This window comes from Camelus ferus, chromosome 2 (genome assembly GCF_009834535.1).
Source record: "Camelus ferus isolate YT-003-E chromosome 2, BCGSAC_Cfer_1.0, whole genome shotgun sequence".
Lineage (NCBI taxonomy): Eukaryota > Metazoa > Chordata > Mammalia > Artiodactyla > Camelidae > Camelus > Camelus ferus.
Window position 1 is genome coordinate 4862572 of NC_045697.1, and position 16768 is coordinate 4879339.

At 53.5% G+C, this 16768-nt stretch overlaps 1 protein-coding gene across 8 annotated transcripts in view; it reads left to right on the top strand.

The window, feature by feature from the left end:
- Window positions 1-16768, top strand: part of EVC2 (EvC ciliary complex subunit 2) — a 122425-nt gene that overhangs the window by 70668 nt on the left and 34989 nt on the right. For all 8 annotated transcript variants that reach the window (XM_032493802.1, XM_032493801.1, XM_032493773.1 and 5 more), the window contains 5 exons: window positions 488-663; window positions 2688-2847; window positions 6165-6619; window positions 12056-12260; window positions 13525-13647. In XM_032493802.1, coding sequence (XP_032349693.1) covers window positions 488-663; window positions 2688-2847; window positions 6165-6619; window positions 12056-12260; window positions 13525-13647 — 1119 coding nt within the window. The remainder of the gene's footprint in view (window positions 1-487; window positions 664-2687; window positions 2848-6164; window positions 6620-12055; window positions 12261-13524; window positions 13648-16768) is intronic.

A 16768-nucleotide genomic window follows, 5' to 3' on the forward strand; every position in this document is an offset into this window, starting at 1 on the left:
TCCTGTGCTTGGTTGGGTTTTTGTGCGTTTTGTAGATTGTAAGAACGTCATGCTCTGATGTGACTGGGCTCATCCCATGGCCCGCGAGAGTGTGGGAGTTCTGTGGGTCAGAACTGGTGGCTGATTCATCCCAGAACTTCTGCACGTGTCCTGGGGATGGGTTCTGGGGACTCCATAGGTGTGCGTGTGCACGTGGGTGAAGGACACCTGACTGAGTGAAACATACCTTCCGTTTCTAGGCCAGTGAGGGTGTCTCGATGACTCTTTACCACCTGGGTCTCGAGCGCACTTTGCAAAGCCTGCATTTCTTATTAGTGTGTCATTTTCTTCTAAGCCTTCGTTCAGGGCAGGGACGTTTAAGGCGCTCGTCCTAGTGCTTCTCCCTGTGTGTTCTCTTCGGGAAGGAAATGTAATATTTTAAATGACTAGGAAGAATTTTCTCTAAGTTGAATTAGAAATATTTTCTCGATTTTTTTTTTCATAACAGGAGAATGTAGAAGAGTTAATGGACTTTTTCCAGGCCAGTAAGAGATATCATCTAAGTAAAAGATTTGGTCACAGGGAATACCTGGTCCAGAACATACAGTCATCAGAGACCCGTGTGCAAGGCCTGCTCAGCACTGCTTCTGCTCAGCTGAGCCTCCTCATCCAGAAACATGAGAGGTAAAGCCTGAACCACCCCCCCAAATGATGCAGAAACATGAGTGGCAAAGCCCGAAGTCCCCCCGCAGATGATGCAGACAGACGGCCTTCCCCTGGCATTCCTCATCCAGGACCACCCCCTTCTGTTCATTCACCCAGTGCCCTGGCTGCTCCTTCCTTATTTCTTCTTGAGAATTCTCTAGTTGCAAGAACCCTTTGCATTCTAGGATTTTAAAAACATACATCATAGTCGAGACAACCGGCCAGTGAGCCACTGTGTGCTCATCATTCAGCTTTAATAGGTACCAGGTTGTGGCCAGTCTTGAGTAGCTGAACATCCCCACCCTGAATTATTTTCAAGGAAATGCCCAGCATTTCATTGAGAAATCAGTGGTGGAGACTTACATGAACTGTGTGATGGGGCAGCCCACTTAAGCTCCAGCTCGCTGCTGGCTCTTACACTCACCTTTGGAATGAAGTATAAATACACAGGGGCTGACCTTGCGGTCTGCGTGTTTTTTTCTTTCTCAGCAGCCCTGGGGGTGCCGTGCGGTCAGGTAAAGGGTCCTGGTGCGCACGCTCATCCCTGCAGCCTCTGGCTCTGTCCACATCCTTCTCAGCCGGCCTCTGAGGCGCGTAATTGTCAACAACGCAGTTTCTTCTGTTTAGGTTACAGGAAGCTCTAGAACAAACAGGGCCATGACTATAAGGTTGGCTTCCTCAGGACGCGCTGTGATTTTGTGACTTGGTTCTGCTACCTAGGTAATTGTATCAGGGCTTGGCAGCTCTCTTGCCCTATTTAATAAGGATTCTGTAAGGTGTAAATTATGTGAACACTACCCATCCAGAGATGCTAATGAATTTGTCACTGTGGTTGACTTGGCATTCCTGATTCATTTTCACTCGAGTGAAAGAAACAGCTCCTTACCTTGAACTACAACAGGCGACAGCAGCTGTACTGCTGTGAGCAGTTACCAGGGAAATGTGTTTTACCTCTGATTTTTAAATTCCATTTGAAAAGGCTGGCACAGACCTACATTTCTCAAACGTGTGCCTACCATTCATTCGGTCACCTCTTCATTCCTTCAAGAAGCGTTTCCACAGAGAATCTACCGTGTGCCAAGCAGGGAGCCCAGCCCAGGGATGCAGACAGACTGGGAATGGTAGTGGTAATACTGGTCGTAACACAGTTTAGCAGTCAGGAGCTTCTGGAAAAATAGAACCTATGAGATATGTATGAGGAATTGGCTCTCGTGACTGTGGAGGCTGAGAAGTCCCACGACCTGCCACCTGCCAGCTGGAGACCCGGGGAAGCCAGTGATGTGATTCAGTCCGAGTCCAAAGGCCTGAGAATCAGGGGAGCCAATGATGTAAATCCCAGCCCTAGAGCATGGGAAGTTGAGATGGGATGTCCCCACTCAGCAGTGAGGCAGGAAAAAAAAGGCGGATTCCTTATCCTCTACCATTCCTCCTGGATCAGGCCCTCGGCAGCCTGAGTGATGCCCACTAGCCTTGGGGAGGACCATCTGCTTTCCTGAGTACACCCATTCAAATGCTATTCTCACCCGGAAACACCTTTGCAGACACACTCAGAGGTGATCTTCAATGTGGGCAGCCTTGGCCAGTCACGTTGATACAGAGAACTAACCCTCACACCGAGTTTTCCCTCCATCGACCTCTTGGACTTCGCTTGTACCATTCCTGCCGCCAGGAGCTCCTCATCCACCGTCTTTTCTTGGAAGATTGTATCTGTTCCACAGTGGTCCCCTGGGCTGTTGTTTCCTCCCAGCCCTCTTGCCCAGTTTCTGCCCTAATGGGTGATTCATCTTGTTATGTTGAGCTTTCTCTGCACATCTCTAAAAATGCTGACCTTACCCTTCCTGCATTTTAGTGATGTCGCAGCTTCCCATTCCTCTGCTCCTTCTGAGAACGAAGATCTCTCTGATTCAGACCAACTCATGTGGAGACACACATTCAACCACAGTACCGTCAGGCTGCAGGTGAGTCTGGACAGCACATTAACTACGTGCATCTTTTCCATCCAGGGCAGGCTACCTGGATGAAGATCAGATGGAGGTGCTGTTGGAGCGGGTTCAGACAGAAGTCTTTTCTATCAAACAGAAGTTGGACAATGACTTAAAGCAGGAAAAGAAGAAACTCCACCAAAAATTAATAATGAAGAGAAGACGGGAGATGCTGCAAAAGGTATATAAGAAATTATGCTGTTTATTCTTTGCAGAACCATTTAAAATAACCAGCAAGGGCCAGGTTCCACGCCAGGCACTGCCACCAGAGGGCGAGGATCTGAAGGGCCACCAGGCCGGCATCACCATGTGCCATCTGCAGTTGATTGGTAGTGACTTTCTGGAATGCCATGGCAAGGCTTCTCCGGGTCCTATCCAGCCTCAGTGAAGCTGAGGGTTGTGGTAGATTAGTAATGTCTGCCAGGGCAAGGGGCAAGGAGTGCAGGCTCGAGTGCATAATGACTGGGGTGGGTGATACCGCATTTACTGAGCATGCACTTGGCAGGGTGCTGGCTGTGTTTATGAGGCACCTTGTTTAATCCTGGCATTAACCCTGTAAGGTAGCTGCTGCCGTTTTCTCTCTTTTTCCTAGTGACGACACTGAGGCTGGGAGGGCTTATGTGTTGTGGTCCGCGTGGGCTGCCAGACAAATTACCACAGACTGGGTGGCTTATAAAGAACAAACATTTATATCTCACAGTTCTGGAGGCTGCAAGTCCAGGATCAGGGTGCCGGCGTGGTCGGGTTCTGGTGAAGGCCCCCTTCTGGTTCCAGACGCCTGACTTCTCGCTGTGCCTGGAAGTGGGGAGAGAGCTTGGCGAGTGGGTGTGGGGTCTTTTTCTATCAGGGCATCATCCTTGCTCTTGGATTGGAAAAATTAATATTGTTAAAATGGCCATACTACCTAAAGCAATCTATCTACAGATTTGATGCGACCCCTATCGAATTACCCAGGACATTTTTCACAGAACTTGAACGAGTAATCTTAAAATTTATATCAGGACACCAGTCCTATTCAGGAGGCTCCACTCTCATGACCTAAGCACCTCACAGAGCCTCCCTGTCCTGACACCATCGCATCGGGTGTTAGGTTTCAGCACACGGGTGTTGGGGGGACACAGACATTCAGAGCCCAGCATTAAGTACTGAGGGCCAGGTCAATAGTGAATGGCAGGCCTGGGATTGAGCCCAGGCCTGTCTGACTCAGGGCCTAAGCCTTGTCCTTGACACAAGCTGCTCAGCTGTTTGCCCACCCCCAGGAGCAGAGACCAACAGCAACCCTGCAGGGGCACCCACCTGCTTCACACTGCGGTAGTGCAGAGAGGAAGTCACCGTCTCCTGGGGAGGGTGGCCCAGGGCAGGTGCAGCAGAGCCTGAGTCCTGGGGGACAGGCGAGCATTCGGCATCCACAGAGCGGTGAAGCACTCGGGTGAGGATGTGCCGCTGTGTTGGGAGCTCCAGGACCGTGGGAGCTGAGTGTGCGGGGGGCTGGGGGCAGGGGTGGGGGGAGGCACCCCCTGGGAGCAGCACCACAGCAGTGAGGGCAGCGTGCAAGGCTGGCGGCTTACCTGCATCCCAGGACAGTGGGGAACGTCGCAGGGTTTTCAGGGGGAGAAGTGTTACTGAACGCCAGTTCAATGCACCCTGAGGCCAAAGAAACCGAAACGGAGTTTGGAGCAGAGGAAGGTTTACTGCAGGGCCGAGCAAGGAGGACAGGGTGGCTTATGACCAAGAAAACCCCAAACTCCCTGAAGGGTTTCAGCAAAGCATATTTAAAGGCCAGGTCAGGGAGGGGGTCGCAGGATCTGTGATCAGCTCATGCACAATTCTCTGATTGGCTGATGTGTAGGGAACAGGGCGGTCAACACTGTCAATCCCTGGGCACCAGAAGGTCTGGGGGCCGTGTGCTCTTGATCATCAAGTAGTTAATTTCTTTCCTTTGGTGGTGGTTTTTAGCATCTGCAAAACTCAGGAAATACACAGGAGATACTATTATCTGGGTACCTCAGAGAGGAGCTGCAGCAGAGGATACAGAGAGGGGTCTGTCCCAGGAAGGCCCCACAGGGTCCTGCTCGGTTACAGAAGGAAGATCAGATTTGGGATTCAGGAAGCTCACGTGAGCAGCCCTACAGATAGATCTGGAGAGCCCCAGGGCGTAAACCCATGGGAGGCTCTGGTGCTTGGCCAGGTCAGAACTGAAGAGACCAAGCCCTGAGCACGGAGCAAGGGCAGATGCAGAGCAGATGTGGGATGCTCGGGACGACCTGGGTGGTGGTCTGGTGCCACTCAGGGAGGAAGGCTGCAGAATAACTGAATTGGAATGATAGAAACTCTGCTTCTTACTACCAAGTGTTGTGCTCCCTAGAAAGCCATGATTCTCACCTTGACCAGTTAACCTCCACCCCATCTCAGCATCATCTCGTCCACGTCCACTAGCTAAAGGATCAGAACAGCAGGGCCCCAGGACCACTCTTCTCTGATGGTCTGGCCTGGTTCAAGGTTAGGTCTGGAAGGATGGATGCGCTGCAGAGATTCCGGCAGTCCTCCGTAAATACTGTTTCTTCCAGCGGCTTTGTTAAATCCTGTGAAGGGCACAGAGTTCGGGAGTCCCTGCACGATCAGAGGTCTGTGTTGTAGCCCCAGCACTGAGGACACATAGTAGCTCAATGAGCATTTGTAGAATGAAGGAAGTGACACTCTCTGCTCACTCGGACCCGTAAACAGAAGGTAGACCATCCCGTGTTCTCAGAAAGTGGAACCGGGCCATCTGCAGGTGCATCATTATAAATAACAACAGAGCTGACATCTTTGTGCAGGTCAGCTTTTTCCTATCACAGGGCCTCCACACTTACTGCGTTTTCTCCCAGGAAAAGCCTCCCTCCCACCCCCTGTCTTATCCTGATTGAGATATGACCTCATCCCTCAGGTCTCGCTTGGATCTTTTTCCTCAAAAGTCCTGTGACCTCCTCATTTAAATGGTCTCTCAGGGATCTCAGAGGTTTTCCCCTTACAATATCTCGGTTTTCATTTGCCATGTATCCGGGACGTGGTCGTAATACTGGCAGACATTTGTTGATGGGAACCCTGCACCAGGCCCTTCTCTAAGAGCTAGATGTGTGTTAAGCAACTCATTGAGTCCTCACAACTGCTCTATGAAGTAGATCCTGTTATCATGCCCATTTTACAGATTAGGAAGTAGAGGCACAGAGAGAACAAGACACTTGTTTGGCGCTGCTCAGTGCACAAGGGGAGGAGCCAGGATCAGAACCCAGCCTGTCTGCCTCTCGGGCTTTGCTGCCTCAGTAAATCCATGTTCAATAAACGCTGAACAAGTGAAGTTCCCACTACCTACTGTCATTTCCTAACTGTGAGAGCACTGGGGAGAAGACTACCCACATGCTGTGGCTCCCGCAACCAGTTCCCAAAGTGTTTTCCCAAAGAAAGGACACACCGAGTCCTGTGCCCCTTTTTAACTTTCCCTTCTGGGATTCCCGCCAGCACCGGGAGCAGCGGAAGGAGCAGCTGTCCGTCGGCGAAGCCTTCGGCGCGGCCGAGGATGCCGGCCGGTACCTGGGCCGGTGGCGGAGCCTGGTGGCCGAGCACAGCGCCGCCCTGGAGGAGCTGCAGGAGCACCTGGACCAGGCGGCCCTGGACGAGCTCAGGGCCCTGAGCCTCTCGCTGTCCGAGAGGGCCACGGAGGAGCTGCGGCGTCTGCAGACCTCGGCCGTGACCCAGGAGCTGCTCAAGCGCGGCGTGCCCTGGCTCTTCCTGCAGCAGATCCTGGAGGAGCACGGCAGGGACCTGGCCGCCCGAGCCGAGCAGCTGGAGGGCGAGGAGCGGGACCGGGGCCAGGAGGGCGTCCAGGGCGTGAGGCAGAGACTGAAGGACGACGCTCTGGAGGCCGCCACGGAGGAGCAGGCGGAGCTGAGACACTGGGAGCGCTTGGTCTTTAGGTGAGTTGGGATGTCTGTGTGATTTCATCACTCCCCTTCACCCGGGTCGGGGCGGGATTCTGCCCCCTGCTTATGCAGATGGCCGACCTCGTGCCACCCGACGCTGGACAGGTGAGCCTGACAGCAGTTCATTACTCACTGATGCTCACAGCCCCGGGGAGAGGGACCCGACATGTCCCCCAGGGCCACTCGGGGGCTGCAAACAACCAGGGCCTGTGGGAGGCAGGCTGTGTAGTAACAAGAGAGTGAGGTGCCTGGTTCCCATGGGAGGATGCAGTGGGCTTGTTTGAAGAACTGCACAGGCTGGCAGGGAGCCGAAACCCACTGCTCTCGGGGGAGCAGGGCGGCGCCTGGTCCCCTTGATGGGAAGTGTTCCTTGATGAGGAGCCCTCGTCTCTGGGAGCAGGGTGGGGAGGGGAGCTTGTGCTCAGGCCACGCGAGGCCCTCCCCGTGTCGGCAGGCGTCAGGGAGCACGTGACGGTGGCCTTACCCCACACTGCACCCTCTCTTCACCTGGCCCCTTCACTCACTGAATTCAAGAACCATGGAAAGACACCCACTTACAAACAGGATGTTGTAGGCGACAGCCAGCCGACACTCTTGCTCTAATAACTAGAAAAACATGGCTAATGTTTTTAAAGACACCGGAGAGCTGTGGAAGTGATGAGGACAAGTTGAAGTCAATTCCGGAGGGACCAACGTTTGAAGGTCCTTTACTCCCTGCAGATTTGCCGGCTGTTGGTGCAGACTGAGATCGATGCGGCCCAAAATTGGCCTTTAGTTGTGTGATAGAGACCAGCAAAGCTTTGGCAGCCGTTTGGGGCTGGCACATCAGATTGGAAATAGGAGGAACCTCAAACATGGCCCTTATGGGGCTACAGAGAGGGATGGAATGTGGGCAGTGTAGACCGAAACACCTGGGTTTAAATCCCAGCATCACCACCAAGTGTCTGAGTGTAGGCAAGTTACTTAGTCTCTCTGGGCCTCATCTTTCCTATCTATAAAACATGATGCCAGTACTAAGTCATTTAGGGTGCTTCAGCCGCACATGATACTATCGGGTTGTTAGAAGGTGAAGAAAACATTTTATAAGAAGTCAGGAGGTCCATTTACAGTTTTGATTCCATGACTCAATGATACTACCAAGGATCCAGCTCTCAACATCTTTTTGCTCCACTGTACTCAGTGGGCTGCCTTGGTCTTTAGGCTCATCCCCTCAGGGTTTCAGGATGGCTGCTGCAGCTCCAGATGTCACACCCATCATCTCTTTTTAACATCTGAGGCGTTAATCCTTCCGATCCCACTGGGCAGGACTGTGTCCATCACAAGCCCATGCCTAAACCGTTCACCAGCAAGGAGAGTAAAATGGCCGTGATTGTCTTATCCCAGGGGGCACTTCTGTAAAGTGCCAGGTGGTAAACACCGGAGGCTCTGAGGGCTGCATGGCTTCTGTTGCTACTATTTGGCTTTGCTGTTGCAGCAGGAAAGCAGCCACAGACGGTCACAGATGAGCATCACTTTGTTCCAATAAATCTTTATTGACAAAAACAGGCAGCAGGGCCAGACTTGGTCTACAGGTCACAGATTGCTAGTTCCTGCCTCAGACCAATCAGGATTCTCTCTATGGGTCTGCGACAGGTGTTTCTATCCCCGCCGTTGTTGGAGGGCAACCCCTGTAAACGAAAGCTGAGCTGGCAAGAGGCGAGGAAGTGCCTCTAGGTTAGGGCATCACCCATGTCTAGCAAAATGCCAGCGTCACAGCATTGATGAGGAACTGCGTATTTAAATCTTCTAACATAACCCTTGGTCTGCAATAAGGGGGTGATAGGTGGTAGCTGCAGATAGGTGGTCTGCAATAAGGGGGTGATAGGTGGTACCTCCATCATTCTTGTGCTGGAAGAACTCAGAATATCAGGAGGAAAACACCCCAGAAATAGATGATTGTGAGAAGCGAAGCACAAGCGATTAGCCAGGTAACTGCGTGGAGGACCAGGATCCTTGCCAAGCTCTGCAGGAGGTGCGTTTTGGGTGCCAGCTGCTGACCTGGCACTGGGAGCCAGAGATGAGAGGACTCTGCCCACTGGTGCTTTGCTGAGGGGCGGCAAGACTAGACGGTGGGGAAGCTTGAAGGTCCTTGCCTGGGTGGGACACTGGGAGACCAGTCTCATCGGAAAAAGAACAAAATTAAAAAACCCCACCAACAGCTGACGGTGGAGAGAAACACCATCTACCTTGTCTGTTTGTTTCGAGTGGTAGAAACTGTTTGCATTTAAGGACATAATTGTGCCCATTTGGCAGTAACCTCGAGCCTCTCTTCCCTTTAACCAGCAAACCTGCCAATCAATATCCCTTAAAGATGCTATCCTGTCAACAAACAAACGAACCCAGAAAACCTTATTCAAGCAAAGAAACAAAGCCAAAGCCCTTTTTCTCTTCTTTCCTTGGTATGGACACTCCACGGTTTCATTTGGATCTTGGTCACAATTTAAATTCTGAATCTGTAGCCTTTTTATTGGAAATGGTTGCACCGACATAGGATCGTGAAGGCGATGTTGTGGGTCAGGGGTGGGGCAGAGGGAAGGAGAACGAGTCCTTGTCGGTGTATCTGCTCAGTCTGTCTGTCCCCATCCTTTCTTGACCCCGCATCCTGCTGGCTGGACATCGGTGGTCCTCTCCATCTGAACCCTGTCAGAGACACCAGACATCATTCTGCCCATCCTTTCTTGGTGGCAGTTACATCCGGTGGGAACAGGGTCTTCCTGGCCTTAGCAATGCAGCGCCTCCTCCTGCAAATGCTCTTCCCTGGGGACCGACCTTTCTAACGGGAGGGTAAGTCCCAGGTGTTAGCAGAGTGCGAGATTGTCTCGATTTAGACTATAATCTCTCTCCTCTTCCTCATCTCTCTTTTTTATGGTTCTGTTCTCGTTTATTTCCCAAACTCTGTGTTTGTTTCTTTGAGCAAACAAGATGCTGTCTTCTCCATGCCCATGAACATCAGATCCTTAACTGCCACTTCTTATTGCCGTGAATTGTTCTCAGCAGTAATTACTCAGCTCAACCTCTGTTCCAACAAAGTGTCTTTACTCACTCCAGCCGGCTTTGGACTCTTCCAAATGAATTTGACCTGACGTTTCCATTCCCAGATGGCCATCTTCCTCCCCTTTATTTGGTTCCATTTTGCAGGGAGTATTACTAAAGCCAACCCTGATTTAGTGGCCAGAGAGGAAAAGAGAAATCTCAGCTTGCTATCAGAAAACTTGATTTTCCGAACGGTTATAGAGGGTCAACTAGCAATACACAAGACGTGAGTCTGCTGATACACGTTGCTTATTTAAGACTCGAAAAGGTTGCAGCCTTTATTTTGAGGCATTAGGTAGAAATGACTTTGCACAGTCATTTTGAGACATATTTTTATAAGCTTCCTGATTGCAAGCAAGATGGAGTTGCTGTAAATCTGGTCCCAGAAAGTAAGAATTAATAAGGATGTGTATTTTGTCAGGGAAAGTGTGTCTTTGAGACTTCTTCCCTAAACTCCTGCCTGGGTTTTAAATTCCTTCCGGGCAGAGACCCCGTGTCCTGTATTTCTACATCATCTTGACCCGCCTGTGTTATCCCGTATCGCCTACCTAGTGGAGGGTGAAGGCCAGACCACCCGGGGTCGGCCCGATTTGAAGGTGGGCAAGACCAAAGGCTGAGGTTCATTTCGGAGTTGCTCTCACCCGGATTCCATGTAAACGGCAAACACGTGGGGCAGAGGTTCTCCGCCAGAGAAGGCACAGAGGAGCAGCTGCAGCTTCCTGAAGCTGTTTCAGGACAGCCATGGCCACTTTACCGTCCTTGCTGGAGGACGGTTAGGCCTCCACTTGTGATGATGCATAGTCCTGCCGGACAGGATCGGAAGGATCAAAGCCTCAGGAAAACTGATGGGTCCCATGGAACCCAAGACGTAGGCCAGGGGCCTTCTGGTTGGGGGCCCGCTTCAGCCCTGATGGTCTTATTCTGTTTCCATGAAACTTCCTAGCTGAGCCGCAGTCCCACCCACTCACACTGAGATCCGGGCCCGGTGGGCCTGGCAGGCCTGGCACAGCCCTCCCACAATAGTGTCCTGCGGCTGTTTCTGAATTTTAAAGCATCCACAAAGCATATTTTATGCAGCCAGAGCTGACGGAACATTACCGGAATAACCAAATGGATCTCTGCTTGTCTCCGGAAGACATGCTGGTGATCAGCGAACAGACACACATGGCCCCAAGCAGGAAGGAAGGCGAAGGCCTCCCCCTGAAACGCTGGCTCCTGGGTCCGGGAGGATGTTCTGTCCAGAAGTCCCAGCGGGCTTCCCCTTACATGTCCTCGGCTGGAACTAGGTCCCGAGAGGCGGGAAAGTGAGCCTGCGGCCAGTCTCCCCGTAGAGGGGCTGTGGGCCTTGCCTCGGAGGAAGAGGGGGGCGTTCGTCAACGTCCTCATCTATGACTTGGCAGGATCAGCAACGATGCAGCTGAATGTATTGGCTTCCTGAGGCTACCTAACTGGAGGCATCAAAGCACGGGAAGGTCTTCCCTCCCTGCTCTGGGGGCCGGAAGTCTAAATCGAGCTGTTGGCGGGGACGCACTCTGTCCAGAGGCTCCAGGAGAGAATCTGCCCCCCGCCTTTCTCTTCCCTTCTGGTGTTGCCGCAGTCCTTGATGTTTGCTGGCTTCAGGCTTGTCAGTGTCGCAGGGCCTTCTGCCCGCGTGTGTCTGTCTTGTCTTCTTTTAAGGACACCAGTCATACTGGGTTGAGGCCCACCCTCCAGTATGACCTCATCTTAACTTCCTTCTTAATTGCCTCTGCAAAGACCCTATTTCCAAAGACGATCACATCACAGGTTCCGGGGGTTCGGACTTGAACACACCTTTTTGGGGTGACACAAGGCAACCCTTAACAGTCACTCACTCAGCCTGGTTTCCAGCACGGAATCAGTTTTCTCGAAATGAGAGCTGTTAGTCGTCGTCCTTTAAAGGCCCAGTGCGAGGTCCCCCGGCCCCTGACTTGCTGAGAGGGGCCTCTCTCCTCCGGGCCGCTGGTCCCCCTGACAGTCTGCCGCTGACCAGGCTCAGTGCACAGTCTTGTTTCTATGTCTCTTCTAAAGGGAGACCAGGTTATCTTCAGGCCATGAGCGCTGGGAGGATGGTTGCCTCCTCACAGTCTTGCTCACAGACTCGTCTCATTCAGCTGGATTCTCAGCTCCCAGATGACGTTTGTGTCCAACGCAGCAGACGTCAGGGGCTCAGATACACTGGTGGAATGAACGCCTGATTAAGGGGAGGCTGGGTTTTTTCCAGACGTGGATTTAACTGATGGAGCTTGAGCTCTGAATTACCGCTCCCCGACCCGGAGCACCTCCCACCCCTCACTGTTCTCTCTCCACAAAACCACATCAACGTTCTTGCTTCACCAGGAAGCTCTGCTCCTCCCCCTTCTCCCTGTCCGAAGAGGAGCTGCTCCGCATGAGGCAGGACGCTCACGGCTGCTTCTCTCAGATGGACAGGACCCTGGCCCTCCCCAGAATCCGGGCCCGAGTCCTGCTGCAGCGATTCCAGACCGCGTGGCGAGAAGCAGAGTCCTCGAAGCTGGACCAGGCCCTGGCCGCCCCTGAGCTGCAGGTAGGATGGGTGACTCGGGGCCTCATGGTGCAGCGGCGGGGCCTCGCAGCTGCTGAGGCTGCAGGACCCGGCCCTGCCCTCAGCTCCCCTCAGCTCAGCCTCTCCTGCCCTCCCCTCCTTAGCCGTGTTGGCCTCGGCTGTGCCTGGGACCACCGAGCTCATGGTGACCTTCAGTCGTGTAGTGGAGACGCGGGGCCTGGGCTGTGCGCTGTCCACCAGCAGCCTCGAGTCTCAGCCCCTCGCAGCTCACAGCCCTGCCCCCTTCCTGGGCGTGACCCTGGGAGGTGGGAGCCATCTGGCCTGGGAGGTAGCTCTCCCTCCTGCTCCCTCCCTCAGCCATAGCCAGTGAGCCGCTCAGGGTGCAGAAGGCTGGCCCCTCTGTAAGTGGTGTCAGGAAGATGCTCACCTCAGCTCAGGTGGGTCAGGGAAAGGGTGTGAGGGAAGCCATTCTAGGTTAGGGTAATAGAGTTGCAAAAATTGTGCAGTTACAGTGGCACCTGCTACATTCATTCCTTCAGCAAATCACAGTTTACTGAGCACCTACGACCTCTTCTGAGGCCCCTCTCACCCTTGCTCCGGGCTTCAGGTCTTCAGGGTCTGGCACCCTCTGTGCCCAGGAATTCACACTCCTGGCACCTCGTCACGCGGGGCTCAGCGGCGGGGTCACTCCGTCACATTTGTGAAGAAGCAGGTACGTGTGCAGGTGGAGCACACTGTCACTCCGGGGGCTGGGCTGTGTTAAGCCCTCCGCGCCTGGTGCCTCCTAGGATGGACGCGTGTGATCGTCCCTGCAGGTGTTTCCCCGGCCACCCAAAGTAAGGCAGTGCCCTTGTCTTCTGTGGGCTCGCCGACCCTCTGAAATCACCTTCTTCAGTTACTTGTTCTCATGTCTGCGATTGTTTCCTCTGCTGTTTTGTAAGCTTCACAAGGGCGGGGACCTCTTCCATCCTGTGTCCTGCTCAGAGAGGCTGATGGGCAGAGGCGCCCCCGCTGGGGAGGGGGTGGACGCAGGGTGGGTCCGCTGCTGTCTGACCGCAGAGCCCTGGCTCTGCCCGCAAGCGGGCCTCGCCTCCCCCTGCGGCACGGGCCCGAAGGCCCCTGAACGGAGCTCGTGCCAGGCCGGCGTGCGTCTTCCCGCCCCTCTCCGGCTAAGGCGGCTGAGCTGGGCCGAGACCCGCAGGAGCTCCTGTGGGCGCGGGGAGACCGGGGGCTGCATGAACCTGCCGGTCGGCACTCTCCTGCCAATGTCTTCTGCCCCCTCCAGCTGCAGTCCAAGGCCAGAAAGCCGCGCTCCAAGAGCAAAAGCAAGATAGACCTTCTGAAGAAGTGCATTGAAGATAAAATTCAGCTCTTTGAGGACCAGGCCCCCGAAGACCTGGCTGAAAAGGTCAGTGCTGCCGCCTCACCTGTCACACCTCCTGGCACGCGGCAGGGCTGGCGGCTGCCCCGCATGAGGGCGCACGGAGCCCGGGGTTCCACGGGGAAGCAGCCGCGGGGCGGGCGGGGCGGCCATCTCCAACACGCTGCTGGGTGGCCCACGGTCAGACCCAAGGGGATGTTGTCGGAGGAGGACAAGTTGGGATTTGGTTTGGCGGAAGGAATGGGTGACCTAAGCCATGGCCAAGGACACAGTGAGGGCTCTGGGGACCCCAGAGAATCTGCAGCCCCGTGAAAAGGCTGCTTTGCTGAGGTGCTGGGTCTCCCGTGGTAGCAGACTCTCAAGTGCCAGGCTGACAAGATGGGCTGAGTCTCACCACCACCACAGAAGGAGGGGGGACGGGAGGAAGGACTGGGTGAGACGTTTCCAAGATTCCCTGAGCCGGACTCAGCCGCCCACCCTGCCCGGAGCTCTCCTGACCCTACGTCCCGGCCAGTCTTCTGGCCGGTCTCCTGTTCAATCCATGATGTGTTGTGACTTCACTAAGAAATAGGAACATTCTCTACCCCATTGTACAGATGCAGAAACTGAGTCTTAGAGAGGTTCGCGAGTCCACCCGGGGCTCCCGCAGCGGGGGCGGCGGGCGGATCCCGCACTGAAAGCTAAGGCTCTCTCTGTACTTGGTCTTCAGGGCTGACAGAGAATATTCTCACACGACATGGTTATTTCCCCGAGTTGTATTGATGTGGGACAGACATGCTGAGGCCCCCGCCTCTATAAAATGCGGATTGAGACGAGAACCCTTTGGTCCCTGGGTTTTGTGAGGACCTAATGGGTTGGAAGGGCCTTTTAACTTGGAGGGAGCTCCAGGGCCCGTTTCCCCCCTAGCGGAACAGCTCTGGCTGCTCCCCAATCCAGGCTTCACCGAGAGAGGCGGCCGACGGTCATTTGTCAGCTGTGACCTTTGAATGACAGGCTGTCTTCACAAATGGCTATTTCACTGTGGCAAGTGCCAGTAGACTAGGCCCTCTCGAGACAATGGCTTTGATGTTCCTCCCGAAATTGATCGACTGCATCTCTTAGCACTGGAGCGGCAATTGTTCAGACTCTGTTATCCGCAAGGTACTTGCAGAGCAATGATAGCCCTGGGGGACGCAGGCCAGCAGCTGAGAGTTGTTCAGTGGAGTTTCAGGACTGGGACGCCCCTCCAAGCTCGTGCAGCTGTCACGACGGAGCTGGGTCTTGCTGGCCAGCGCCCCAGGATCCCTGGGAAAGCCTCAGCCTGGCTGGCAGTGTGCTGTCCCGTGGGGCTGAAGAGCTGGAAGCACCTGCAGGGCACCGCCTTTCTTCACCTCTACCTTTCTTCTGCATTGGATACCACCCCCCACCCCACCCTCAGCTCCAGGCTGATGTGTCTTCTGTCTGGACTCTCCCATCTGGAGGGGTTGGGGTCCCTGAAGTCACGCTGGTGGTGAGAGGCAGAGCTGGGGCTCCACCCAGGCGCATCTGCTTCCATCACCTGTGCGGCTGTCATCACGGTGCTGGGCGGCGAGATGGCTTCAGCCTCCCAGCATGACCGGTGCTCTTCCCCACGCCCCTCCCTTCCTTCCCCTTGTTTTCTTTTCCTTGCCCTTCTCAGCTTCCCCCTCCCCTCCCTTTCCTTCACTTCCTCCTTTAGGGAGCGTTTTCTGGCCTGTTCTCTGCGCCAGGCACTGTTCTAGGATCTTGCTCTTGAGACGCTCACTATCGCAGACCAGCAGTCAGTTCTGTGCTTCCGTCACTTGGACATTGGCATCCTGCTTTTGCAGAGAATCCTGCAGACTCAACCTCAGCTCTGACTTGAATGAGTGATGTGTGACTCATTCGGAAAGAGCTGTATGACTGGTTCTGGGAGGAAAGGAGACAGGCAGAGGGATGAAGGTGGGCTTCCCGCCTGCCCCCCTTCTCTGTCCAGCTGGTGGGTCACTGGGGTGAGGGGTCAGCTCCAGCCAGAGGCAGCCGTCCTGCGTGGCTGGGGTGCGCTGTTGCACCCCACAGACGCCCCGCCCTTCTGCTGGGCTCACTGCAAGTGCACAGATGCTCCATTTTACACCTGGAAGACTCTGCAGGGCATGTATGTTTTAGAATAAGTTAATCAAGTTCCAACATGAATTTCTGTTGTGATTGAACTAAAATCACAGGTTAATTTGACAATTACCTTCCCTCCAAAAAGGTGGAATGTTTCTTATTTTATTTGGATCTTCTTTTAGGACCTTTAGTAGATTTTACATTTGCTTCCATTCAGTAGAGTGAACACACATCTCGATATGCCTGGGACAGTCCCAGTCTCCCCTGTCATCCTCACGTCCCTTCCCATTAACTCTCCCTTTTACCCTCAACTTGGGTGAGAAATCATTTGGCCACTTTATCCACAAGGGCTGCCTCAGGTCTCGGGTGTTCCTTGTGGTGATTCTCGGTACGTTGTAGGTTTGGTTGCAATTGTGAATGATTGGCCTATTTTCAGTGATATCTTGGGCTTTTATGATGCTGGGATAAAGAAATGTTACTAGTGTTTATGTCTTTCCTTTGTTCTATCTCTGGAGCCAGACCACTGGGTCCAAGCCCCTCACCCTGCCACTTTCTAGCTGTGTAACCCTGAACAAGTTACTTAACCACTCTGTGCCCTTAAGTACTCATCTTTCCAGTGTGGATACTAGACACACCGACCTCTTAGGATCATTGTGAGAATTTGTCTGTTGATTTTTTGCGTAGTCAGTCATAATGCCTGCAAATAATCACAGCTTTGTGGCCTCCCTTCTGATCCTTACACTTCATTTCATTTCCTTATCACTGTTTCCATGTCCTTGTCTTCTTATTCCATCATCGCTCTCATGCCCATTGGTTGGTTTTTCTCTGGACCATGGATCACATTTTCCTGCTGCTTCGCATGCATGGCGATTTTTGATTGTAGATGTTACATGTTGGGTACGGGATTTTGTGTTTTCTTTAATAGTGTTGTAGTTTGGGCATGTAGGTGTGTTATTCGGGATTCATTTTATCCTTTCAAGACTTGCTTTTAAGCTTTGTTGGGCTGGCTCAAGAGCTACTTTAAGTCGAGGGCTAACTATCCCCACTGCTGAGACGAGACCCT